The following is a 27,293-nucleotide window of genomic DNA, read 5'->3' as shown; positions in this document are numbered from 1 at the left end:
TGACCTGCAATCTTCTTACCTTGCCTTAACTACACGCTCACGGTTCAGCGACACGCAGCTCAAAAGGCTTCTTTCGCGCGTCTTTCCATTCAGTGTCAGTCTCAGTACATGTCACAGTTCACTCCTCTGCGCCCCGCCTTTATGCCCACCTTTGGCATTGCATGCAATGCAACTGTCCCATATGCAAATACTGCGCCCACAACTCGATGATGCACCTTGAGCAAAGTATGTTGGATAAAAAGAAATTGAAGCAATGCTGCTGCCTCTGCAGGGGAAATGGTAACTGGGCGACGTAAGAGAGAGTCAGCAGAGAGTGGAGTGAGGGGAGGGGCAGAGGCAGACACATTTTAATGATGCATGCAACAGTAAACTGCAATCAGATATGCGCACATCGTTAGTCTTCAGCATCAGCCGCCGTTTGTTGATTATCTTAGAATGGAGAGCACACGACAAGAAAGATAACTCATACGCTCCGTTGCCGACGCATATATAGAAATTTATTTGCTCAGCAAATAAACTGCAGCCGCTTGCCGTTTGTCTTCTCTGTGTGTGTGTGCTCTTTGTATATATATATGTGTGTGTGTGTGTGTGCAGGAGCAGGAAGCCTTCGTTGCGCTCCCCACTTGCGTCTCACCTTCGTCTTGAGCTGCCTTTGCCTTGCGCCCCGAAGTAGGAAACCCCTAACGGAGGCACTTTTTTATGCAACTTCTTCAGCTCGAGTGGTTGCCCAAGTTGACGTTTCAAATGTCAATTGTGTGCTTAACTGCATTCCTTTGACAACATCGTCGTCAACGTCGTCGACGTTGACTTTTCTTATTTTGTTTCGACTGTCACCGAGTCGCTTGCGTTGAGACCCGCCTTAGCATCCTTCTCAGCTCTTGGTTCAAGTTCCATTACTACTTTTGTCTAATTTTTGGTTTCTTTGTCTGCTGCTATAAAGCAAGGCTGGAAATGCAGCAAAGTCCTAATTTTGCATACACTTTGATGATGTAAATTAGACTAAAAATCCATTTAAATATATAATAATATTTTAATTATATATAGTTGGATGTTTTTGCAGCCAGTGCTTTAGTAATTATAATAAATAATTAAATTATATAATATGCCATTTTTTAATATCTTTAGAAACCTAACTACACCACTTAAAATTTTGAATAATTGTTAAATTAAATATATATTTCATTGACAAGCATTAGTTCAGCTCTTTAGTAGGCCATTCCACTCCCATTTTTTTTGTTCAGTGTACTTCTCAGCGTATACTCGTAAATAATTTCTTTTCTTTGGCTTTCACTTTGTTTGAGCGACGCTGCAGCGACGTTGCAGTTACTTTTGCCAAGTCGTCGGGAAAATATGTCGCATTCATGCAGCAGCAGCAACAGCGGAAGAAAGAGAAATCCAACCAATGCTAGAAAGAGAGAGAAAGACAGCTAGGCTGCAATCTTGCCTTCAATTAAGCTTTGACAAGTGCATTGCATACGGACAGTAAAAGGGGGCACAGAAGACGCAGCCCATGCAAAAGAAAAAGAAGGGGAAAAAAACAGAAAACCCACAAAGCCCATAAATATGAATGACGATGAGGATGAGAATTTGCAGATGGCAGACTGGGTTGACTCCTTGGCCAAAAGGATTTGCCGGCCAAAACGGGAAAAATTGTGCAAAAAAAAAAACAGCAGCAGCAGCAGCAAAGAAAGAAAGAAAGACAGAAGAGAAATATTTTTACTGAAGAAGGAAACGCAAATAAATGAATTGCACTTTTTCTTTGCGAAACTTTCTTGTGCTTGCGCTCGAGCATTTCAATGAACTGCAAACTCAATGGCAGCGCAGCTCTGCAGCTTCTAGGCACAAATAAAAAGCAGAGAAAACTTTTGCATATTGTGTTTATTCTAAGCCCAGCAGATACAGCTACAGATACAGTCAGAGTTGCTGCTGAGTTCCTCCCTTTTAATTAAGCGGACGCAAGTCACAGGTCCATTATGCTTAGATAATGGCAAGGCCAAAGATTGGAGGGAGAGCAAAAAGAAAGAGAGAGGCGAACAGAGTTGAATGTGAATGAAAATTATGCTCAGAATTGTGTGCTCATTAATTAAAATTGAACCAATTTGAGAGCAGTACCTGTCAGAGGCGCCTAAAAATTCATAAGAACTGCCCATCGCCCTTTTTTATATCCCCAACTTAGGCTTAGGCTGCCGCCCATAGAAGTTCTCAATGTCCACGCCAATGCACTTTGAGGTGAGCACTCAAAAGTTCGTAACGGCACAGGAGGAAACAACTTCAGAAAAATGAGGAAAAATATGAAAAACGAAACGTTGTACATATATTACTTTTAGACTGTGTGCTGTTAGGGGTTTCACTGTACTTGTCTGTGCTTGGATCTGAGTCGAAATGCAAATCTTGCAGATTTTTAATTTCTTTTCAACGAAAATTTTATTTTCTGTTTGCATTTCTTGTTGTTCGCGAATACCCAAAAAAAAACGCAACAACAAAAACGAGCAGAAGGCAGAGCCAACCCTTTTATTTGCCAGCTCTGTCGAGGATGCTGATGAGGAGACGATGGTGATGGTGATGATGATGTTCATGATGACGCTGCTGCGGCTGTTAAGCTTTTTTATTATGTATTATAGATTCATATTATGCACTTTTTAATTTCTTTTGTCTCAAGCATCAAGCTCAATCTTTAGCCAGTGATGAACACGTGACACGACAATATTACAATAGTTCAAATACTTGCAAATAACTTCAAGATACTTCTGAGTATCGCTTATTTTATTTTAGCTTTAATCGTTTTGTTAATTTTTTTTCATTTTGGTTTTGTATTAATTATAATTTAGTTTTACCATTAACTAATTGAATAGAAATATAATTAAAGACAAAATTATGATTCAAATTTAAATTATTCGAGTTTAATATATTTTATTTATATTTAATATACTTTAAAATTTAAAATTAAATATTTTTTGTGATTAAATTTGTTTTATAATTTTATTATAAGTATTTAATATTATTATAGTTACCAGCTATTAAATTTAGTACACAATATGTTTGAATGTTACAAATTCTTTCATTTTAAAGTTCGTCAACAATCATTACTGCAACTCGCGAACAGATTCACGTGTTCATCCCTAAGCCTAGAATTACGAGGCTTAAATCGCTGTTAAGATGTATAAGAAATGCGTTTTTGCCAGTGCCTGCCACAGATTTTTGTAAAATTAAAAACCCGCTCGCTGTGAGGCATCATCAAGTGGGCTGCAACGAGCCCAAATGTTCTTAGCAGAGGCTGCCAGCCACCCTTCAAAAAGCAATGCATAGGAAACGGGCAGAATACCATTTGTTGTGGGGAGTATGGGTTGTCTTCGGGCACGATATGCATTGCATTTGCCACATCAAGTTTGCTGCTTCAGTTGCTTGTGCAATTTTTCAAGTCTTTTTCTTGGGCTTTTTCTTGGCTTTGACATTACATTTCCATATTTTTTGGGGGGCTGATTGCGGCGCAGCACTTTGGGGTTGCACGTTGTCTCCTTTTAGGCGCATACAGGCTACAATTACGGACCATAATGAATTGTGCCCGAGGGTGCTCACAAGGCGGCGGCCGCGGCAATGAACTTGCACCAAACGAATCCCACACCCAATTGAAACCCCTTTGAAGCAAAATAAAAAGAAACAACATTTCACTTCACGCTCAGCTAACGTTTTCTCACCAAGAACCTACCAGCTGCCAAAAAAGTCAAAGTCCTGTTTTCGAAAGACAAAAAAAAACTTACGAATCATGTAAAGGCATTTGCGTGCTCCGGAATTCATAGTGCACACACCACACCTTAGCAGGCTGACTTGAAAAGCGCCTTGAAGCATAACCAATGCAAGCAACTAACCACCAAGCATCGCTGAGAAAGGAAACTGTTTTTGTGTCTGTTTACCATTTGCCTTGGTCTCGAGATCAGTCTTTTGTTTTCCAAGCGAGGGTGCACTTTTCACACGGTACTCTACACCCGCCTCACAGTATCTAGTGCGATATTGTGGACGGAGAGAGAGGAGTGGGAGGTAGGGGTAGGCAACCCAAGGGTCGGCAATAATTTTTAATAATTTCCTTTGGTTAAATAGTTTTTCCTTTTACTTAAACACAACAATTGCGCATGCATACAAATTCCCACAAAGTGACCAGAGACCACAATTGAAGTGTTAGATGCAAAGATACAATTGCCAGCAAGTGGTCGCACTCGCAGTTGCAGATACAAGATAACTTGATTGCACTAATTTGAATGCAGAGCAACTGCCACAACAACAAGAACGGACACAGCAGCAGCAGCAGAAGCATCAACTCAAACAGTTCCCATGCATAGTGCTATTTAGAGCGACAACTGTCAACTGCCTTGTGGTGGACAGTGAAGGGGGCGGGGAAGTGCAGTATCTGCGAGATACCCAAACACCCAAAGTTGCAGCTAATGGTGAAGAAAGTAAAATAAATCAGGCGAACCACGAATGTTGGCTACACTAACAATTTTAAACTAGGTAAACGTTAGCAAAATAGTTTTGAGATTTAAGGAACATGAGTTTCTAATATTAGAAAGATATAAATTTAAAAAAAAAAAAAATATGTTATAAAATAATTAAGGCACTTAAAATCATTTCCAAATTTGTGTTTTTGCTTATACTATTACAATTTAATTTAAAGGTTGTTTGTATTATTTACATTATTATTTAATTAATGATATATTAGCAAAGATACAATTTCCAAATTGTCTTTAAACATTTTACTTCACAACATATACTTTCAAAGATGCAGTCTACTAGACTACTAAATATTATATATTCTATCAAAATTGCACTAAAACTTTGGGCGTTTAATAAATAGTTAAACTCGTGTATAATGAGGGTATCGCAAGTAGTAAAAGTCTAGTTCCGCATTGGACAATTGCTGGTTCCTTCTTCTGCAACAGCTGCTGCTGCTGGGACAAACAGTTGGAGTCGGGAGCTGAGCTCAACTGCTCTGCTAGGGGTTACTTCAATCAATTTCTGACAAGAAGTGTTAAATCTGCACAGTGCCACACAATTTATGAGTAGCTGCAATTGCGAGCTACCGCTGCCACTGCCTCTGCTGCTACTGCTGCTGCATCGTTTGGGTTGGCTTTATTAGAATATCCGGCAGCTTAGAGTCAGGGGCAGACAGCTTGTCTGCAATGGTTCGCTCTACATTGTCATAATTCATAAATCAACTAATTCCAAAGTCTCTCAAAGTCGTACTAAAACAACAAATCGTTTCGAAGATACGCACTCAAAAGGCGGGCAAACGGAAAACAATACAAAAAGTAAAGCCAAAACTAAACTAAAAAAAAGCAAAAGGTTCCCAGGCTCAGGCAAGGGTTTCAAGTTGCCTTAATGAACCGCAACCAAGCAAAGTCAAAGACAGCCGCAACAGCGACAGCGTCAACGATGGAGACAAAAGGTCAAGTCTAAGAAATGAAAGAGAAGTCTCCCCATCAAATGTGTAGCGTAAAGTGAAAACAAAGCATAGAGTTAACTGTGTCAATAAAGCTGGCCCAAAGGAAACGTCACGGCGGTTGCCTGCATTTCCTGGACTGCGAAGAAACCGAAGGAGCTGGAGATGTAGAAAGAAGCGACAGACAACAAGGGTTTCAATTACACAACGAAGATTTCTGGCAGTCACAAATGGAAGATGTTGACTTTCGACAATGTAATTTAGCGTGAAGCGACACCTTCGAGGCACATCATAAGCTGGACATGGCCATTCTCCATGATGACCTGTCGATCGACCCTTAAAAGGCTAATGAACATTAATGCATTTGTGTAATGAGTAATGTCGCGACTTTAATGTAAAATGCAATGAAGCAATGCAAGGCCAAATGTGCGCTGCGAGGGAGGCAGCGAGGGGAATCGAAGAGTAACCCTGTCGCATCACCGGATGCACTCATTAAGTGCAAAGCCTGCAGGGCAGTTGCGAGTTACAAGTTACGAGCTACGAGCTACGAGTTGTGAGTTGAGTTATGATGCCAGCTGACGAGCTGTCAGAGTCGATACTCAGACAAGGCAGGCAGCAAGTTGATTCATTTCTCAATCTGAGTCTGCCCTCATATTGAACCCTCTGTTTATAGCACGTGTTAAGCAGTGTCTCCCCCTCACTTGAGTGCCAGTGTCCACTGTCTAGTGTGTCCAAATGCTAAACCATTTTCCACAAATTTAATTTCATTAATGTTCTCGCAATCCTTTTCTTTGCCTCGACGTCGTTTTGATCATATTTTTTGCCTCTTCTGCTGCTGCTGCTCTTCAAAGTTCTTGAAATGTCAATGCATTCGCGTAACGTTGCGCGTTGTCCTCATCAGCGTCGGGGCAAGTAAATTATCATAATGAATCCGACTGGGCGACTTTGCTCTTCCAACTACTTGAGTTCCCTGCTTATGCTCCCTCTCAAGTTCTCTGGCCACAAGTTGCCGCTGCCGCACACAGATTATCCTGGCGAGTAAACGTCCTCGCTCTCTACTCAACTCATCTCCTCATCTCGTTTCCTCTTTGAGAGGTTTGGGGAGACCTGACAGTTTTTCTTTTTAATGAAAATGTCACTTATAGCCGAGAGTTTTCCAGCCGCAGGGCTAGTGCAAGTTTTGCTAATGTCCTGCCAGGACACTCCAACTGAAATGCCATTGATTTTCTGCTACAGCGCTGACCATCGCAGCGCAACGAACAGTTGCAGTTCCTTTCAAGCGCCTCTTTTCAATGGAGGAGCCAAGTCCTTGAGTCCTATGCCCCCTCTAAACCTTAAATGCTTCGCTTATTGGCAAAGTTTAAAGCAAAACGTTTCGAAGAATTCTCTGGTTGGCTGCATAAATCAACTATGGGAATAACAGAACTGTCAGAGCATGGCCATTGTTTGATCAAGAAAATCTTTTCATTAGTTGCCAGCAAGGACAACGACAACGTTGAGAATGAGACTGAACACAGACTGAACAATTGAAATTGAATTTAATGCATTTACAAGATTTGATTATATTGCGACTTTTTGACTCGAACTCGAAGCTAATTGTGGTGTGGAATGCTGGCCAGCTGTCAATTGAATTTAATTCTCAGTTTCAAGTCGCATTCGAATTGAATTAAATTAAATGCAATCAATTTGTTTATACGCAAATATATTTAAATCAACTTTGAAGTTGGCACAAAGAGTCGTTGCACGTCTCACAAACGATTTAACAATTGAAATTTTCCCTTTTACTCACACTCATTTACCCCATCCCAGCGCTTCGATGAGTCAACACTTTTTGCAGTGCTTTTCAGTGCGCGCTGATGATGACCTTACTCGGTCATTGTGTGGGCCAATGCAGTGGACATTAATGACACCAACACCAACACCATCGATCCGCCTTCTGCAAGGCAGCCTGGCAACTGGACATGCAATCAAATTGCCTTTAGCCTTTTTTTTATACCAAATGGAACACTTACGTATTGGCAAAAGCTGATTTGTGCTAAACGATAAGAACACCGAGAAGGCTACGCGTATGGGGTAAGGGAAGGGAAGGTGGACTGCAGACGAAAGAATCTACAACCTCTAATTATTTCAAGGCATGACATGAAGTCATTTCTCTGCCACAGATACGAGTGTATCTATTAATGCTCAACCCACATGAAATTGAAACTGCAAATATTTGTACTGGTCAAGAGGCGCAACTAGGACTTGACTCCCCAATTCTCCCTATTCCCAGCCCCCTCCCCTTTCTCTTTCCCATATGCCCCATTCTTCGGCCATGTGGAGACATCGACCTGTGTCCGGCTTGTGTTGTTGTGGGTAATTTCCTTAATAACCCGCAGCCTATCACATTAACATATCTCACATTTGTCATAGAAATAAGTCAAGCCCCAACTCCTTCCCCGCTTCAATGCCCCATGGAGCCCTCTCAGCTCTGGCTTACGCAACTCGCCAGGTGTAGTCCCAATTGTCAAAAAACAAAATAGAAACGGAAAAAACCTGGAGGCGTTTTGTTAAGGAAATTTCATGGAGTGCCATGGGCAAGGAAATGTTTATGCATATTATACCACTGGTCATATGCGTCCGTAATTACACTAAATGAACATATTACGGCCGCGACACACGAAAATTGAATTATTAAGGCGCCTTCCCAGAGGCGTTGGCTCTGCTCAGCTCTTAAGTTAACAAATAGAATTGCGTGCGTGGAACTTGCCAAGGAATTTCTTTGGCAGAACTTTCGCTGCGCCAAAGCCTGAAATATTTATACGAAACAACCATACATATTACTGTATAATATGGGATACTTAGGCACTTATGAAGATATACCGTTAAAAGGAAAAACAATTTCGAAGGTGGTTAAAGTAACGATTTAAAATTCAATTATAAATACTCTAACTACTAAGAGAAGCACTTCTGAAATACAACATAAAATAATCAGACTAATTTTAAAAACAAATTAGTTAGTTAACTCTTGTTGTAAAAGAGTAACAAAAATAATTATTTTAAATTAATGCAAGCATTGTAGTTGGAGATATTATATTATTATCTGCATATAATTCTTATTAGATTCATATTTTGTTTACTATTTATCACATATGGTTCTCTTTTCTGCAAACGGAAATATTTTCTTGGTATACTTTTTGAAAAGACGTTACAAAAGATGGCACATTGAAAGCAAAAGGCAGCGATGAGTTGGTGGTGGTGGTAGTGTGTGCCTTACAGTTCCATTGAATGCCCCTCGCCTTAGGTTCGGGTTTTCTTTACGCTTCGTGCTCATACAGCACGTGTCCCAAGTAACGGCTGAAACTGAAAAAGACCCCGACAACGGCGACGGCGACGACGACGACAGTTGGTTTCCCATAGCGTCTTGGAAGACGTTTACATAGAGTGGGGTGACTTACGCTTGCTTACTTACTTACTGAAGCGGCATCTGGCAGCTGGCCGAGGTAGGAAGAAAAGTAAGAAAGAAGGTAGGACTCACCTTTGATTGTGAGTTAATTGAGGGAAGCAACGCGGCGGGGACAACTGACTGCCACGCACCAAAGCGGATGTCGAGAAATCAGTGAGCTAGTCCCGCAGTTACGACTGTACCTAGTCTCGACAAAAAATTCCAGTCAAAGTCAGCTCGAGCAGAGAAAGAGATAATCAAATAGTAAGCAAGAGGGAGAGAGAGGGAGAGAGAAAGAGGTAGGCAATTGCAAGTTTTCACTAAATATGAACAGGTAATATTCGTAGGAGATGCGGGGAGTTGTGGGTGGTAGGAAGGAGTGCTTCTATATCATTTGTCGGGCGCTTGAAATTGGCTTCGTGACGCTTATCGCGATCAATAAATAATATATGAGCAGAAAAAAAGTTAGCGAGCTCGCGGCACACACGACACTAGGAAAAATAAAAAGTACGAGTATCTGGCAGATACATTTGAGTAATTTGCGTCGTTAGAATTAGACAGAGAGGCAAATAATAATAATAAAAGAAAGTACGCTTGATTACAATGAAAATGTTTTTTAATGCCTCGCGCACACACACATACACAGAACAGAGAAAGATATCTGCATAGATAGCAACGGAAAAGGTATAAACTACTAACGCTAGGTGAGACTATGAGACCAGGCGAGTGTAGACCTCATACTCACTCATACTCACACACACTCACATGTGTTCGGCGTGCATTTTTTCATTTTTTTGATATTAAAAGCGCGATAAGCAACAGACACGAACCAAGCGACTGACAAACGGACAACGACGGACATCAGGTAACAGACAAAAGCCTCGCCACGGCGCCTGTCGATATGCAACAAAAACAAAAAAATACAAAAAACATTTAGAAAAGAAGTAGACGCTGTCGCTGCTGCTGCTGGACGGCTGCGTTCTCTCGGGCCTTTGCAAACAACACACAATGGCCAACAACTTGGCCACATATGGCCATTTTTACAGGCCAACATTGCGTGTGTGCGAGTGTGTGAGTATGCAAGTACGTATGTGTGTCTGCCTGCTATCTAATCAAGCACTGAAAGACAATAAAAGCCAACAACACACAGCCACACGACAAACAGCGACCACAAAAAGTGCTCATGTCTAAAGCAACAACAACACAAACAAGAACAACAAAAAACCTACTAGATATTGATACACAGCCAAAGGGGAGAAGGGAGTGAAAACTGGAGCCAGCAACTTTGCGTTCACTAAGTGCAGCGGCCACACTGAGCAAAAATTAAGTAATATAAATATTTATAATTTATTTTATTTGTTTATCCATTTCTTTCCTTCAAACTTTTTCAATTTTCAAGCTGGATAAATTAAACATAGGATATCTTAATAAATATGTAGAAGAGATCGCACATACATTTAAGCGTTTTAAGGGCTTTAAGGGCTTGTATTTTACTTGTATTACATTTTGTGCTCCCTTCTTTTTCTCAGTGTACACGGGCAACTCTAACTGGAGCTGCTGGTAGTGTTGCTCCACTTGAAAGCAGTTCGAAGTTATTGATATCTATAGATCCACCATATGGCAACTAAATCGGTATCGAGGCTATAAAAGTATTTCCATGTAGGCTACACTATCTGCAAATAGTATGCTTACGCAGCAATATCTTATCTCTCTCTCTCACTCTCTTTATTTTGTTGGGCTTAGTTGCAAGTCAAGAAGCACAGACAAACAGCTTATTGGGCAGATGTCCTTAAATGTGTTGTAAGTCTGCGATATGGAATTCCGTATGAGATGGAGACATCCACTTTATAAACATAATCATTGGGCACTTTGTGTCATAATAGTTGCATTTTATTGTACGAGCAATTTCCTTAGCATTTGCAGACAACAGACAACGCAACCTTTTGCCCGAAAACTTTTCGCATAAACATTAAAATCTTTGGCGACGTACACAGGACACATTAAGGACATTTTCTTATGGCATAATTTTCGCTTGAATTGTGCCCACAAAGTTGTTGCTGCCAATTGTGCTGGAAACAAATGCCAGCAAAACTTTGCCAAGCTAAATTCTAATGCATAACAGAGGATTAGCAAACTATAGACTGCGGACGCAGAAGGTCTAGCAGTTGTCTTTGTTGCTGCAAACAAGTTGAAAGGTGTTTTTCCAACTTTGTGACGATCGACAACTTCCGCATAACGCAAGCAAAAAGAGAATTTTGAGTTAGGTACCGCATCGAAATCGGAACCCATAACTACTAGTTGTGCTCCTGGTTATGCCTCTGCTTCTGTTTCTCCCTTCTCCTTCGCGCTCTTCTCTTATGCTCATAGTAGATGTCAACCACCACCAGGCAAAAGTTAAAACGCCCCTTTTGGGCTGATGCCGTTGCCTTGTCTCGCTGATCGTCGAGTCGAGACCGAGTCGAATTCTGAGTTCTGAGTTTCGAGTCCCACTTTGTGTCCAGGTGCGCACTGTGCTCGTGTCTACAAGTTATGGCACGTACCCTGCTGCCCTGTTGTGTTCTGTGTATTTGTTGGCATGCGATCACGATTGCGATCATCATCATCAGCTGTGCCGTACCTTCCACACAATATATAGGGGTCGCCCATCTCTCTGGGGGTTGAGAGCGGTGATTTCTGCTCACATTCATATTCACTGCACCGCAATGGAATGGAACTATTCCATTGAGTGTTATACTACTCTAGTACTCTCTCGTACCTTAACTAGCATTTAAAACAAGTCGCGGCATCTAATTGACAAATTGTATCTGCCTCAATTAGTTGAGGAGTGCGGAGTATGCACATGTTTGATCCATGTATATTTTTGAGGCCATCAAATGTAATAAACTTTTTAACGGATTTCAAAGTTACTTGACCGTAACGCAAATGCGTCGACTGTTTTTTTTGGGCCCAAGTGTCGCCAGCTCGCCGACAGTCAATAGAGCCAGCCGGCCAGTAAGTTGACCTAAAGCATATTTTAATGATGACACCCGGCCAAAGGCAACAGCAAGCCAAAGCGAAGCAAAAGAGCCAAGAAGGGGGAAGAAGAGAGGTGTGCAGCACACATGGTTGTGCCACACTTCAAATATACTAGCGCATTTGTAGGTAGTCGCTTCTCGCTTCTCGCTTGTTGGTAGTTGGCAGTCGGTACATTACCGTGTGCCGCGATCTGTGAAGGCACATTCCACAGCACACTTTGAGATACATTCGCTGCCCTGCCAGACAGATACACATACACACACTTATGCTGATGGCAACAAATAGATGTGCATATCATGTAAAGTACGCACGTTTTAAAGCAACCGATTTGGGCAATGAAATATGCGAGTACCTTCCAAAGACTTCTAAATACCCTATCTTTAAAAAGAAAGTTCAAATATAATAATAAAAGTATTATGAATATTTGTATTATGATATTGTTCGGTTTTTAATATTGAGATGTAAATCAATCGCTCTAAAAATATTAAAATATTAGATAGAGAGCTAATCTATCTTATTTTATAAAATTACTTATCAAATTATAATGTAGTAATGTAGTAGAAATAATAATATGTTTATTTATTTTTTTAATTAAAAAATACCAATTTCTAATTAAAAAATTGTTATTTTCTGTAAAAACCAAAAACCAAAACCTATCTTACATGCCAAACATCCTGCAGTATGCCACGTAGCCACCAGAAGGGTATCACTCGAATTGTGTTAAGGTCGTAATTATGTGCGCTGCTGTCGTCTGACATGTAGGTGGGAAGTTTGTATGAAGTATGCTTTCTTTGATCCTTTGGTGCACTATCTAAAACTAGGAAATGGCCATATGTTACTTTCGGTTCGCTCCTCGAGGGTTGATAACTCGCCCAAGACGGCGCGCCTAGGTGCATTGAACTTGCCACATGAGTGTTGTCTATGAGTTAATAGTAATATTATTTTATTAAGTTACTTTCCAATTGAACTGCCGTTAATCATTGCTTCGTTTTCTCTATCTCTATTGCAGGAGGATCTATGATGAACGATGGAGAAAAATAACGCTTTGTTTGTGGTAAATTTGAAAAATGAAAAAAATGAACTCGTATGAAACGATGAAAAAACTATAAGCAGTTTGCAGTTTAAGGATCTGTGAGTGCAGCGGCATCTCGTTTATTGCTTTTGCTTTTTCTGGCCCAAGCCCAAGTTTGATACTTGATATGAATAGGGGTTGCTCCTACCTACATTTGCCTTGCAAGCTGCACGCTTTGCCAAGTACAGTCCTTAAAAAGGACCTGGAGAGAGGCGCAGGCAAGAGGGAACTCGCAACTGAGAACTGGGAAGAAGGAAGAGGGGCAAAACATAGGGGTGGGCTGTATAGTACTTTTGTTGACATTGACTTGGGCAAACGGGCGGGTTGGTTTAGTTGCATTGCTCCTCGGCTTCGTTCGCCTCGAGAACTGCATTCCAATGCAATTAGATGGCAAATGCGACTTTGTTGTCATGGCAATGCTTGAAAAACCATCAAGCGTCGCTTTGCCCAGGGGAGGATTCGGTTCTTGGAAAAGTGCATATGGCATTTATTTAACAGAATAAGTTTCTCGATGAAAATGTAGAGAAAACAATAGAAATTGAAATTCACATACCTTATGGAAATTCATTTATCAAATTTGGCAACTATCTTATTGTATTGTTTTCTATGGAAAAAAGAGAATTAAAAGTGCGAACATAGTAATACATTATTTTTTACTTTCAAAATTCGTAATATATATTTTACAAATATTTTGATTATTAATATTCAAATTATATTTTTAAAACTCTTGAAATATTTAAAACAATTTTTAATATTTTCAGAATTATTTGAATATTTTCAGTGAATTTCTTCTTGTTGTTCATCATTTAAATATTAATACACACACATACATATGTAGAAAGAATTAACTTGATGATAGCGCAAAGTCGAAACTAGAAACGCCCCTTTCATCAACGACAGTTTGACGTATTGTCTACACTCGCAAAGTTTCCCAGTTCCAAAGTTCTCTTATTGATTATTTGGAGTGCTTACGCATTCCCTCCATCTGCTCGTACGCAAAAGTATCTGACAGATACTCAGAGTGTGTGCGAGTAAATGCAAATTATACGAGTACCAGAATGTATCTGTGTAGGTAAACCAAAAGTAAGTCAAACTTGTTTATCAGCGAAATATAACACACGTTATCTTCATTTATTGAGCACGTACATATGACAGGGTGGGAGTCAGAAGGGGAGTGACACACACACACACAAGCTCACAGATAGGGAATAAAAATGAAAAAGATGTTGCCAGTTAAATAAACGCAAGTGGAGAAATTAGATAAAAACCTGTCGCTTAGTGCGAGGGCAAAAGGGTTGGCTTACAGCTGAATTAAGGACTAAGCACAGCACGCACACACACACACACACACATCGATACACTCAGCTTCCTGGTCTCTTCTTCCCTTACTCAGCCTTAAGAAGGGAGGCAAACGCAAAGGTCAGGCGAAGGCTAGCAGAGTCAACCCCCGAACTGAAACCAAGCACCAACCAATCAAGTGGCCACCCAAACCAAAAGCTTTTGGCGCGCCACTTTTACTTTCCATTTAAGCAACCCCCTTTGGCCCCCACCACCTTCTCACAACCTTATTGCCCCTCGTCTCTTGCCCATCGCCCATTTCACTCTTTGCTGCAATAAAATTCTACATTTAAATTTAAATATGAGAATAACGATATTTATTTTTTGGGGTATTTTATGATACAGCTACGTTATGTGACTTCATCTTTTATATTCCCAGAAACACTTTTTGAACGCAAGCAAGGATTATTCCAGACAACAACAAAAAGAAAGCCAAAACAAAAACAACAAAACATAAACAAAACCAAAAATATAACAAAAAAACAAAAACGATAAAAAATTCAAACGAAAAGTTCTCGATAAAAGAAGCCGAAAAAACACTTTTAGAGAATTTTCTAAATATCAAAGCGAAACGAAACGAAACGAAAGGACAAACAAAAGTAAAAGTAAAAGTAAAAGAAGACCTAAGCAACAAGAACAACAAAAAGCAAAATCAAAACAAATTTAAATATCATTAAATGCAAAGGACATTCGCATGTGTGTGGTGGTGGAAAGAAAATTCAAAACAAAATTCACAATTAGAAAACGCAGAAAAAAACGTAGAAAACGTAAACGCAAAATCAACAGCAACAACAACAACAGCTACAGCAAGAGCAACAGCAACAATTGCAACTGCAATAAACTGTCAACAACATCGCGAACAATTTTGAATTGTAACATTTCGACAAACAAGTTGAGAGAAAGCAAAATTTCAACGTTTGGCGCAACTAAACGAAGACAGAAAGAGAGCGAAAGCCGGACCCAAGGATAATACACTCTTTAGGGAACTTCGGACCAGCTAAAAAAAAGTTTTGAACCATATAAGAAGAAGAAGTAGAGGTAGAAGAAGAAACGCACACACATACGGAAAACTCGGACATACAACAAAACTAACCAGAATTAAAAGCAAAACGATTCCAGATTATAAACAGATCGTTGAAACCTAACTTCAACTTCAAATTGCGCATACGACGAGCTGTTGGAGCGAATTCAGTCAGACAGTCAAACAGTCAGCCAAAGAGGGGGAACAGAAGAAAGCGTAAAAATAGACAACCAATCGAAGCAAAGGCGAAGTAAACGCTCTCTCAACGACAATCGCTGGCAGGAGAAATTGCCTGTATGTGTGTGCCTGACGCTGTGAGAGCGCAACTGAAAGTGCAAGAGAGCAACAAGAGCCAGAGCAACGCGGCAAAGGCAAAGGCAAAAACAAAGGCAAAGGCAAGGGCAAAGACAAAGGAGCGGAGGCAACGTGGAGAGAAGAGCGCGCGCTGCTGCTGTTTGGCATCATCTTATGATGTCATCAGAGGAGTACGACGCGGACTGTTTTGGTTTGTACAGCGATGAGAACGATGTGCTGCTGAAAGCAACAACAACAACATTAGCACTAGCATCAGAGACAGAGGCTGATTCTAAGCAGCTACAGCAACCCCCACAGCAGCACCAGCAAGCAAAGAGCGTAGCAATTGTGCTGCCTCAGCCGCTGCAGGCAAGCAACGGCCGAACGACACCAACATCCATACAAATACAGACAACACTGAGTGGCGACGAGGCGGCGAATTGCGGCGAAAACGTCAGCGAAGCGGAGAAACCAACAAGCAAAGGGAAGAGCAGTAGCGGCGACCACGACGATAACGACAACAACGACGACGACGACGTCGACGACGAGAACGAGAACACGAACGCGCACGAAAACGACGAGGGCGATTCTGACTCGGACGACGTCGTCGTAATCGAAGGCAACAACAAGGCGACGGTGACGGTGACGGCGACCGCGACAGCAACGGCGGCAGCAGCAGCAGCGACGGCAGCAGCGCCAGCCAACAGTAACTGTCGCAGCCGCAGTCGCAGTCGTAGTCGAAGTAATCGCCGTAACGCACACAAACGTCAAATCAGTCAGTCTTCGGCCGTCGGCAAGACAACAACGTGCGCGGCTAAAAAACCAACGACTTTAGCGACAACATTAACGTCTACGGCAGCAACAGCAATAAAAGTAAACAGCAACACCAATAACTCGAACTTAGTGAGAAATCGTCGCACGCGCACGCGATCCTTAAGTAAAGACACTAACAATATCAATCATAGCCACAATAACAGTCACGGTCACAGTGCTCACAGTTTAAACGTTGGCAGCAACAGTGTTGTTGGTAATAGTGTTAACAATAACGGCTGCAGCAACGGCGGCGCAACGGCAACCGCTGCCTTCATGAGTAGCGCTGCTGCGGCTGCTGCGAGTGCCGCAAGTGGTGCTCTCTACCAAACCAATAACAACAACACAAACAACAACAGCTCGATTGCGAGTCCAGGAGCAAACACATCTAACACAACGCCAGCAACAGTTGCAGCTGCAGCAGCAGCAACTGCATTGTCCGGCTCTAGTTCACCGGGCTCGGTAAATTCGGCATCCTCGTTGCTGACAGCCGCCTTTGGCAATCTATTTGGCGGCTCCTCCGCAAAGATGTTAAACGAATTGTTCGGACGACAAATGAAACAGGCGCAGGATGCGACCAGTGGTCTGCCACAGAGTCTCGACAATGCCATGTTGGCGGCCGCTATGGAAACGGCAACCAGCGCCGAGCTGCTCAGTGCAGCTGGCCTGGTCAACAGTCTCAACAATACCAGTAAATTGCTCAACAACAACAACAATAATAACAACAACAGCAACACTGCGCTCAGCAATGGTGGCAACAATGCCTCCATCTCGCCAGGATCGGCGCACTCCTCCTCCACTAACAAAGGCGGCAGCAGCAGTCGTCGTGTCTCCAATTGCAGTGATCGATCGCTCGACGGCAATCTGGCGGCCGCCGATGTTGCTGGCGGGAGTCCGCCCAGAGCTGCTTCGGTGAGTTCGTTGAATGGCGGCGCCAACAACAACAACGAGCAGCAGCAATTGCTGCAACACGATTTGGTGGCACATCACATGCTGCGCAATATACTGCAAGGCAAAAAGGAGTTGATGCAACTCGATCAGGAGCTGCGCACAGCAATGCAACAACAGCAGCAGCAACAGCAGGAGAAACAGCAGCAGGAGCTGCACTCTAAGCTGAATAACAACAACAGTGTGGCTGCCACCAACAATAACAACAATAACAACAACAGCAACAACAACAACAGCAGCAGCAACGCAGTCACCGAGAGCATAAATTTGATCGAGGACAGCGACATGCCAGAGATTAAAATCAAAAGTGAACCTGAGCTGATGCAAGCAACGCCTCAGGCGCCGCACTCGCCACACGGTGGCAGCAGCCACAGTCATAGCAGTAGCAGCAGCAGCAGTCACAGCAACAGCAACAGTCACAGCCACCACAGCAACAGTCACAGCCACAACAGCAGCAGCAACAGCATTGCCAGCAACGGCAGCTTGCGACGCAAGTCCTCCGACTCGCTCGACAGCATGCAACGCGAGGAACGTGCCACAACAGCAGCAGAGCCTCAATTGGCTAACGAAACGCTGCCCAGCAAGAAGGAGGCTGTCGACGATATGCTCGATGAGGTGGAGCTGCTGGGCTTGGGACACAATCGCAATTCGGATCTGGAATCGCTGGCATCGCCCAGTCACTCGGACATCTTGCTGCTGGAGAACAGCAAGGACGAGGTGCTGGACAACGACGACATCATTGAAGACGATGACGATGAAGATGATGACGACGACGATTGCATCGAGACAAAACGTGAGTCAGCAACCAGCTCTGGTTGCCTCAAGAAACCCGGCATGGAGTTGAAACGTGCTCGAGTCGAACACATCGTGTCCAGCATGCGTTGCAGCCCCTCGGCCACTCCCCAAGCGGGTCAGCTGCAGGTGAACGGTTGCAAGAAACGTAAGCTGTATCAGCCACAGCAACATGCCATGGAACGCTATGTGGCCGCTGCTGCTGGTCTCAATTTTGGTCTCAATCTGCAGAGCATGATGCTCGACCAGGACGACAGCGAGTCCAATGAGCTCGAGTCGCCACAGATACAGCAGAAACGTGTGGAGAAGAATGCGCTGAAGTCGCAGCTACGCTCCATGCAGGAGCAGCTGGCAGAGATGCAGCAAAAGTATGTGCAGCTGTGCACACGCATGGAACAGGAGTCCGAGTGCCAGGACCTTGACAATGATCACGAGCAGGACATGGAAAGTCTGGAGCCAGAGGCAGAGCATGAGCAGGAGCATCAGAACGATGATATCGAACTGTCACACTCGCCGACGCTCAGCGAATCAACGCCCAAGGAGTCGGTGGAGCGAGCTGGCTCCAGTTCCCCATCGCCCACGCTGAAGGTGCAGAGCAGTAGCAGCAGCAGTGGCAAGAGCAACAACGAGAATGCAGCAGCCACCACACCGAATATGCTCACCCAAATGATGAGCAAGATGATGTCCAGCAAGCTGCAGCAGCACAATCCGCTCGTGGGTGTCTCTCACCCTGCGTTGCCACAAGGCTTTCCGCCATTGTTGCAACACATGGGCGACATGTCGCATGCCGCAGCCATGTATCAGCAATTCTTCTTCGAGCAGGAGGCACGCATGGCCAAGGAAGCTGTCGAGCAGCAGCAGCAGCAGCAGCAACAACAGCAACAGCAACAACAGCAGCAACAGCAACAGCAGCAACAACAGCAGCAGCAACAGGAGCAACAGCGTCGCTTTGAACAGGAGCAAGAGCAGCAGCGGCGCAAGGAGGAGCAACAACAGCAACTGCAACGCCAGCAGCAGCACTTGCAGCAACTGCAACAGCAACAGCAGCTGGAGCAACATGTTGCTGCCGCCGCTGCAGCACCTCGCGCCCAATTGCATCCGCCCGCCCGTCTGCCCACACGCATGGGCGGGGCAGCCGCCCACAGTGCACTGAAGTCAGAGTTGTCAGAAAAGTTCCAAATGCTGCGACAGCAGAGCAGCGCCAACAACAACAACAGCAACAGCTCAATGATGCGCATGTCGGGCACCGATCTCGAAGGACTTGCCGATGTGCTCAAGTCAGAGATAACCACATCGTTGTCCGCGTTAGTGGACACGATTGTCACTCGCTTTGTGCACCAGCGACGATTGTTCAGCAAGCAGGCGGATTCGGTGACAGCGGCAGCAGAGCAGCTCAACAAGGATCTGATGCTGGCATCGCAGATCTTGGATCGCAAATCGCCACGTACGAAAGTGGTTGCAGATCGCGGACACAGCGCACACAGCGGACACAGTCTCAATGGCAATGCGGGCGCCCAGAATGGTCCAACGCCAGCAACACAATCAGGTAATAATGGTTCACTTCTCCTAGCTAATAGTCAAATGCCCTCGCAGCAGCAGCAGCAGCAACAGCAGCAGCAGCAGGCGAGTAGTCAGGGCAATAGCAGCAATGCCAATGCACAACAGCAACAGCAACTTGCACAGCACCAGCAACAGCAGCAACAACAACAGCAGCAACAGCAGCAACAGCAGCAGCAGCAGCAACAACAACAGCAGTCGCAAGTCATGTCAGCAATGGCAGTTGCCCAACAGCAATTGCCGAATTGCCAGCAACTAATTGCAGCGCCACGTCTCAATGGCAATCAATTGTCGTTTGCCTCACCCGCGGCAGCTGCTGCCGCCGCGATGGGTCTGCAGATGCATCATGCTGCCGCCGCGGCAGCAATGCAACAGCAGCAGCAGGCTGCACAACAGCAGCAGCAGCAGCAGGCAGCGAGCGATGCAACTGTTGCTGGCAGCAATGTGGCTGGCAATGTTAACCAATCGAATGCAACTAACAATAGCTTAAGTTCACTTAATATACCACCACCTCACATACGTCCCTCGCCCACAGCGGCGGCCATGTTTCAGGCGCCCAAAACGCCACAAGGCATGAATCCGGTGGCAGCAGCCGCGCTCTACAACTCGATGACGGGACCATTCTGTCTGCCCTCCGATCCACAGCAGCAACAGCAGGCCGCCCAACAGCAGCAGCAGGCCGCACAGCAACAGCAGCAGGCTGTACAGCAGCAACAAGTGGCAGCTCAGAATGCCCAGCAGACGCAACAGCAGCTGGAACAGAACGAGGCTTTGAGCCTGGTGGTGACACCAAAGAAAAAGCGTCATAAGGTCACCGATACACGCATCACACCGCGCACCGTTAGTCGGATCCTGGCTCAGGATGGCGTTGTGCCGCCCAGTGGACAGGCAGCCGCTGCCGCCGCTGCCGTTGCAGCCGCCCAGCAGCAACAACAGCAGCAACAGCAGCAGCAACAACAGCAGCAGAACAACGGCAACGGCAGCAGCAGCAACAACAGCAACAACAACACCAGCAATGCAACGCCAGCGCAAAGTCCAACGGGTCGCGGTCAATCGACGGGCACGTACCATCCGCCACCACCACCACCACCACCCATGATGCCAGTGTCCTTGCCCACATCGGTGGCCATACCAAATCCATCGCTGCACGAATCCAAGGTCTTTTCACCGTACAGTCCATTCTTTAATCCGCATGCGGCGCCGGGTCCACACGGTCCACCGCATGGGGGTCAACCCACCGCTGCCCAGATGCACCATCAGCACCACCATCAGCTGCAGCTCTCGTCGAGTCCGCCCGGCAGCCTTGGCGCCCTGATGGACTCGCGCGATTCGCCGCCCTTGCCACATCCGCCAACGATGCTCCATCCCGCACTCCTTGCGGCCGCCCATCATGGCGGCTCACCCGACTACAAGACCTGCCTGCGAGCCGTCATGGATGCCCAGGATCGACAGTCCGAGTGCAACTCGGCCGACATGCAATTCGATGGCATGCAGCCTACTATATCCTTTTTCAAACAACAACAACATCAACATGAACAACACCATCAAATGGTCAAGTGAGTTTTTACCCAGTTTAGTCGTCCAATGTGCCTACTGGTGCAGAGCAAATGGGGTTAGGCACAGGGGGGAACTTAAGCACCTTTACCTGAAGAGCAGAAAGGGGTTGCCTTGCTTACAAAACGAAACCAATCAAGTGTCTTCTTCAGTTTTATTTATTTCCCATTTCAACTAAATTCTTTTATAAAATGTAATCAAAACCTTATTTATTGGAACGCCCCAAACGACACTGCCCCCCGCTCTTCCTTCCTCCTCCTTCAGTTGCAGACCCAACAGCAAACCCCTGCTCAAGTCATCATCGTTGTCGTCGTCTCGGTCTTTTGGCTTGAGTTGCATTTGCAATCGCAGCAACAGCAATCAGAAAAATCAATGCCCAATCGGCGCAGCCAATTGCAATGAGCTCCAAGTGTAAGCTACCCCTTTCCTCCGCCTTCCACGTTCTCCTCACCTACTCAACTTAACCCCTAAGCAGCACACTGCACAGCCTGCATTCATTCTCAATATGCTCTACAGTGAGGCATAATAGTTATGACACTGATTAGTTGGCGTAAATGTGCACTTCATAAAAATGCTAAATAAATATTAGTGTAGCTTCAACATTAGCTGTTAAATATATTTTTCTTAACAGTTAATAACTTTGAGGTCAAATTTAGATATAATACTTAAATAGTTACATATGCAATTAATTTAAAAAAAGACTGTCTAATCAGTTAATAGAGCATTAACTAGTCTCTGCAAGCTGAAGCTCGTTATTTCTCAATCTCGTAGTTCTGTTTTCAATCAGCCTTCGCCAAGTGGCAGGCAGGCTCAATCGGCCCAATCCCAATCCCAAACCCAACCCCTTTGGCAGTATGTCGAGGCGCCCTTAGACGTTCATTATTGGCATTTATTGCTGCCTTTTTGCCACACACTCGAAAGTGCAACAGCAACAACGTTAGACGATGCCCCCAACATCATCGACATCATTCCCCCTGCTTCTCCTTAGTTTGCTCAGCCCCAGCAGGAACATGGATGGGTTTTTCTTCTTTGCGAGAAGACGAACGAAGAGTAAAACTGCTTTGACTTACAACTAAACACACACATAAACAAATATCTATATAGCAATCATTGTGAATCCTTGACTTCTCTGCACTCTTCAACATTGACACCGATGCACCTGCGCAAGGCCAAGCTGATGTTCTTCTGGGTGCGATACCCGAGCTCAGCGGTCCTCAAGATGTACTTCCCGGACATCAAGTTTAACAAAAACAATACAGCACAATTGGTGAAATGGTTCTCAAACTTTCGGTAAGTACTTAATCTACAAAATACACTCTATGTCTATCTATCTGCAATATAATATATCTACAAAAAGTATTTTGGAACTTCTTCGAGCAGCATTCATTTTTATGATTTCATATTGTATTTGTTGTTAACTCTGTTTTGCCTCTTCTGTTACGTGTTTCATTTTTTGTTTCTTTTTGGGTTATTCATGACATGAGTGAACAAAGATTAGAAAAAGAAAAACAAAACAAGTACATCGTCGTTGTCTGTCTTTCACTGCACTTCAAATTCGATTTTCTATTCCAATTCCAATTCCATTCGCTGTCGAACCCTTGACTTGCACTCAAGAAATCACATAACTGACGCCCACACATGCAATCCCCACTTTCCCCTCTATCTGCTATGACAGACAGTGAATACATTTTAGCCAAATTTGCCTGTCAGCGAAAAGTGGCCAAAAAACAGAACAACAACAAAAAAGAAACTAGTACAGAGGAAAAACGTGAAACGACAGCTGGAAAAAGGATTTTCGATATTCGCGCCAAAATGCAATGCACATCTGCAAGCTATACACGCGACAATAGAGGAATAGTTCACCTGGATTTGGATTTTGATTTGCAGCCCCTAAGACGCAAAACACCCTAACAAGCTATAGGGGCTTAGCAGCTGTCCATCGTTGCAACCCCTAAAGCCACAACCCAAGAACTGAATTGTCTCAAGACATGCGCAACGTCTTAGGGCATTTTTCTTCAATTCCTTAGTTGATTTTGTGTTTTCTTTCACCACTTCGCATACCTGCTTGGCAAATCACAGCACGTTCCGGGTTTCCCCTGTCGAACGAATTCGCCTTTTGTGCTCGATTCTTACCGGTTTGAGGAATTTCTTGCACCTTTTGTTGTGCTTGGCTTAAGACATTGAGTATTTTTGTGTTTTTGTTCTTTGATATGTGTTTTTTTAGTTTTTGGTTTTTAGGGGCTGAAAGGGGTTGTGTCCTTGCATGGGAATTTCTTGACTTACGGCGTACTGGGGTTAAAATGGGTGGGAATATTATTGTTGATGTCGCTGACTTGAATTAACATTCCAGTATCTTCATCTCTAAGGGTAGCCCCGACATTCTTTAGTTGCAAAATTAGCACAATAATTGTAAGTGTTTTTTTTCACACTGATGACACTTAAGAGAAAGTGTGGAGAGTGCCTCTAATGGCGTCAAGTTGCAAGCAGCTTGAGGGGCTTGTGACGTCATTTCTTGCCACTGTTGGGCCGCCTTTGTGTTGGCTAATTAGCCAAAGTGCTTACCACTTGTATAATTGCATTATCTGCTGCCTCTTTCCTTTATGTCAAATACAATAAAGTGCAAGAAAGCAAAGAAAGCGAACAGAGCCAGAAGGACCTTGCATGTCCTGCCAGTCCCCCAACATACACCCTTTTAACACACACACTTGCACGCTGGCTAATTAGTTTGCTGCATCTGCATTTCTTTTGGGGGCAACTGCAGTTGCAGGAGGGGAGGAGAGCACAGCTACTTGAGAGTCGCGCCTGGAGAGTCGCGCATAATGCCGTCGTCCCCAAAAGGCGCTCAAGAATCTAGAGAAGGCCTCTCGCTCACACACTCACATACTCTTAACCGATGTGTTTTGCCTTTTTCCACTTGGTTTTGATTTTTTTTTTGCGTTTTTGTATTTTCTTTTTTTTTTTGTACCGACTTGTTCTGTTTGTTTGCGTTTTTTCATCAAGCATTTTTGAGGTTAAGTGTCCTTTTGGCGCTTAGAGAGCAGCTAACAAATCCTTACGTACACCCCCTCGACAACCTGTTACCCCCCTCGCCCTCTTTGGTCTCCTCCGATTCTCGTGGCGTGAAAAGATCTTTGCTGAACAAAAACCATATAAAGAATATTATGAAAAAATTAAATGTACAGCACATGATATCTACGTATATATGTATAAAAGTCACGCACACACTCTCACACACACATATACATTCACATACACACACGTTTCAGTATCAAAACAAACAAACAAACAAACAAACGAAAAAAACCATATACTTATATAGAGATGATATATGTAAAGTGTTGCCAATTACTTCATTAATGTATGAGGTAGAGATGTCTGCATATGTGTGGGTGAGTATGTGTGAGCTTATTAATGTACTCTTATTCTCTATTCATACCATAAGTCAATGGCACTTCTGAAGAAAGCAGAAGAAGTAGCAAAAGAAGCAGACTTGACACAGCCACAGAGCCCTTCACACATACACTCACTCACACGAAACACACACACACACAACAACACACAGAGACAGTCACAAACACAGATGCAGGCAGTCAGTAGTGGCATGCACGCTTGCCTGCCTCTAAATGGGGGACAGAAGGAGCAGTCCACGCTTCCCAAAAGGGGAGCACATGGTGAATATGTGAATCTGTGAATCATAAAATAGGCTACGAAAATTATATAAACTAATTAGTTCTAGCAGCGACTGCACTTCCGTTGATGCCATTTTGTATGACTTCTGAGAGTGTGTGTGGATTTGTGCCTGTGAGTGTGTGTGTGTATTATCTAAATTAAGTGGCGCAACGCGCACACTTCTGACAGGCAGTTAGCTAAACTTCCTTTTCCTGCCCCCAACACACGCACACACACACACACAAACAAACACACACATACGTACACACACACTTGCTGTTGCAGTTGAATGCATGCCTCAAGCTAAACAACAACAATAACAACAACAACGAGCAGGAGAAAGCCAAAGCTAATTGCATCATCACACACAAAAATTGCGCTTTTCACACGCGCGCCTACAAGTATGCAATGCTTTGTTGCCAAACGCCTAATAACTATAGAGAGCACAAGACAATGGGCATTGGCTCATGCTCATGCCCAAGTACAGTCATAGCCACAGTTTTAGATACGGTTGACAGTTAACAATGATGCTGTGCCTGGGCTGTCACAATTTGTACTGTTTGGTTTTCTTCTGACTTGTGCCCGGTCTCAGCTCATTATTGTAGGCGTTGCCTATTGTAGGCGCTCGACGTTCTTTTTTTTGCATTTTTCTTTTTTTTCTGTTTTTTGTTGAAGTGCGCGTGGCAGTTTGCTGCCTCCGGGGAGTTTGGTCGGCGGCTTGACAGGCGGTGTTGACGATAACGGCGACGACGACGACGACAGACGTTGGCAAAAAGATTTATACAACCGCAATCAGAGATTTCTATTTGCGCAATTCGCGCTTATTGTTTGGAAAAATCAACATCAACTGCAGCATGAGGCACACGAGAAATGCATTTCTGTTCGCTGAGGGGTCTACAGCTGGGAAATCTTGAAATTAGCGCGATTATCAGAGCGTTGTTAAGTGGGCGGGCAGCTACAATTACAAAAGCCTACTGCTACAGCTGGTAAGGGACTGTTCATTAGAAAAAGACAAGCAATCACTTACACCACAGCCACCGCCACCGCCACTGCCACCGCAATCGCAACAGCATCCGGCTCAGTGCCAGATACAAATCACTTGACTAAACAAGGCGGCGACACAGCAGCCAACACGAGGAGCAGAGTCACAGAGCACCACTGAGGCACCACTGCACTTGCTAATTAAGTCCCCAACCAGGCAACAGGCAGCAAGCAGCAAGCAATAGTCAACAGGCAACAGGCATCGCGTGGGTGGCGAAAGACGATGCCAATGTCGATGACGATAACGATGCCCGTTGACTTGCAATTTCTATTGCACTCGCTGGGCGCCACAGGATTATCCTCTGTGCCTGCAGCGCCTCTTGTTGCACATTTGAGATTTATTAAAAATTCTTTACAATAAAGAAAGCACACACCACCACTCCAAACACACACACCCCTCCCACACACACACATCATGAGAGATTGAGGCTTTTAGGATGCGCCTAAGAGTATGCTGCAAATGTATTAATAATGTCATATTGCAAAGGCGATCCAATATTGATCCTTTAGAGGCAACGACCATCTCAAAGCAGGTCTAGCAGCACACACAAACACACACACCCACGCAATAAAAGAGAAAGAGTGAGCGCGAATGCTTGAGTGTGAGTGCGATATATGAGAGCGAGTATTTACTTTGGGTGTATGCATGAGATGTCTTTTGATTTGTGAATTCGAACTGAGTTACTTGATTTTCCTCTTACTATTGTTTCTTTACTTTCCCCTTATGTTTGTTAATCTCGTTCCTTATTGATTTCTGTATAAATTTAAATCTGATTTCGTAAATTTGAATGCTGACTAAACCAAAAAAAATTAAAAAAAAAAAAAAAAATAAAAAAATAAAATAAAACAAAAAAACAAGCTTAGCTTATAGTATACTGACCAAAACCAAACATAATCCTCATCTACGCATCTGCAGAGAATTCTACTACATACAAATGGAGAAATATGCACGACAAGCTGTCACTGAAGGCATCAAGACACCCGATGATCTGTTGATTGCTGGAGATAGTGAATTATATCGCGTGCTCAATTTGCACTACAATCGCAATAATCACATTGAGGTATGCAACAATCACACTAACAAACATGAGCTGTAATTGAATGCGATCATTAAGCTGAATGTAAACAAAGCAATGCCTAGATTACAATTACTTGACTTTTTTCTTAAGTAAACAATTTATTATACTTAAGTAATTCTAAGAGTGCAAAAGCATTGTGACTGGGAATTGCTTTTAACTGATGCCAATTAATTACAGTTCATTACTAACAAATATACAAACACAAAGTGTTAGTGCGTGTGTGTAGAGACACACTCTTATATTAACAA

General features: G+C 43.7%; 1 protein-coding gene across 6 annotated transcripts in view; it reads left to right on the top strand.

Annotated features, from left to right (window-relative positions):
* The window catches only part of LOC132787624 (homeobox protein prospero), a 79,413-nt gene that overhangs the window by 36,411 nt on the left and 15,709 nt on the right, over positions 1–27,293 (top strand). For 5 of the 6 annotated variants that reach the window (XM_060794794.1, XM_060794795.1, XM_060794793.1 and 2 more), the window contains exons 3-6: positions 12,880–12,924; positions 14,660–21,258; positions 22,361–22,546; positions 26,883–27,027. In XM_060794794.1, coding sequence (XP_060650777.1) covers positions 15,770–21,258; positions 22,361–22,546; positions 26,883–27,027 — 5,820 coding nt within the window. In that variant the 5' untranslated portion in view covers positions 12,880–12,924; positions 14,660–15,769. The remainder of the gene's footprint in view (positions 1–12,879; positions 12,925–14,659; positions 21,259–22,360; positions 22,547–26,882; positions 27,028–27,293) is intronic. The other variant, XM_060794798.1, reaches the window with a different exon arrangement.

Source organism: Drosophila nasuta, chromosome 2R (assembly GCF_023558535.2).
Source record: "Drosophila nasuta strain 15112-1781.00 chromosome 2R, ASM2355853v1, whole genome shotgun sequence".
In the NCBI taxonomy this organism is placed as follows: domain Eukaryota; kingdom Metazoa; phylum Arthropoda; class Insecta; order Diptera; family Drosophilidae; genus Drosophila; species Drosophila nasuta.
This window is presented reverse-complemented; position numbering and strand designations above follow the sequence as displayed.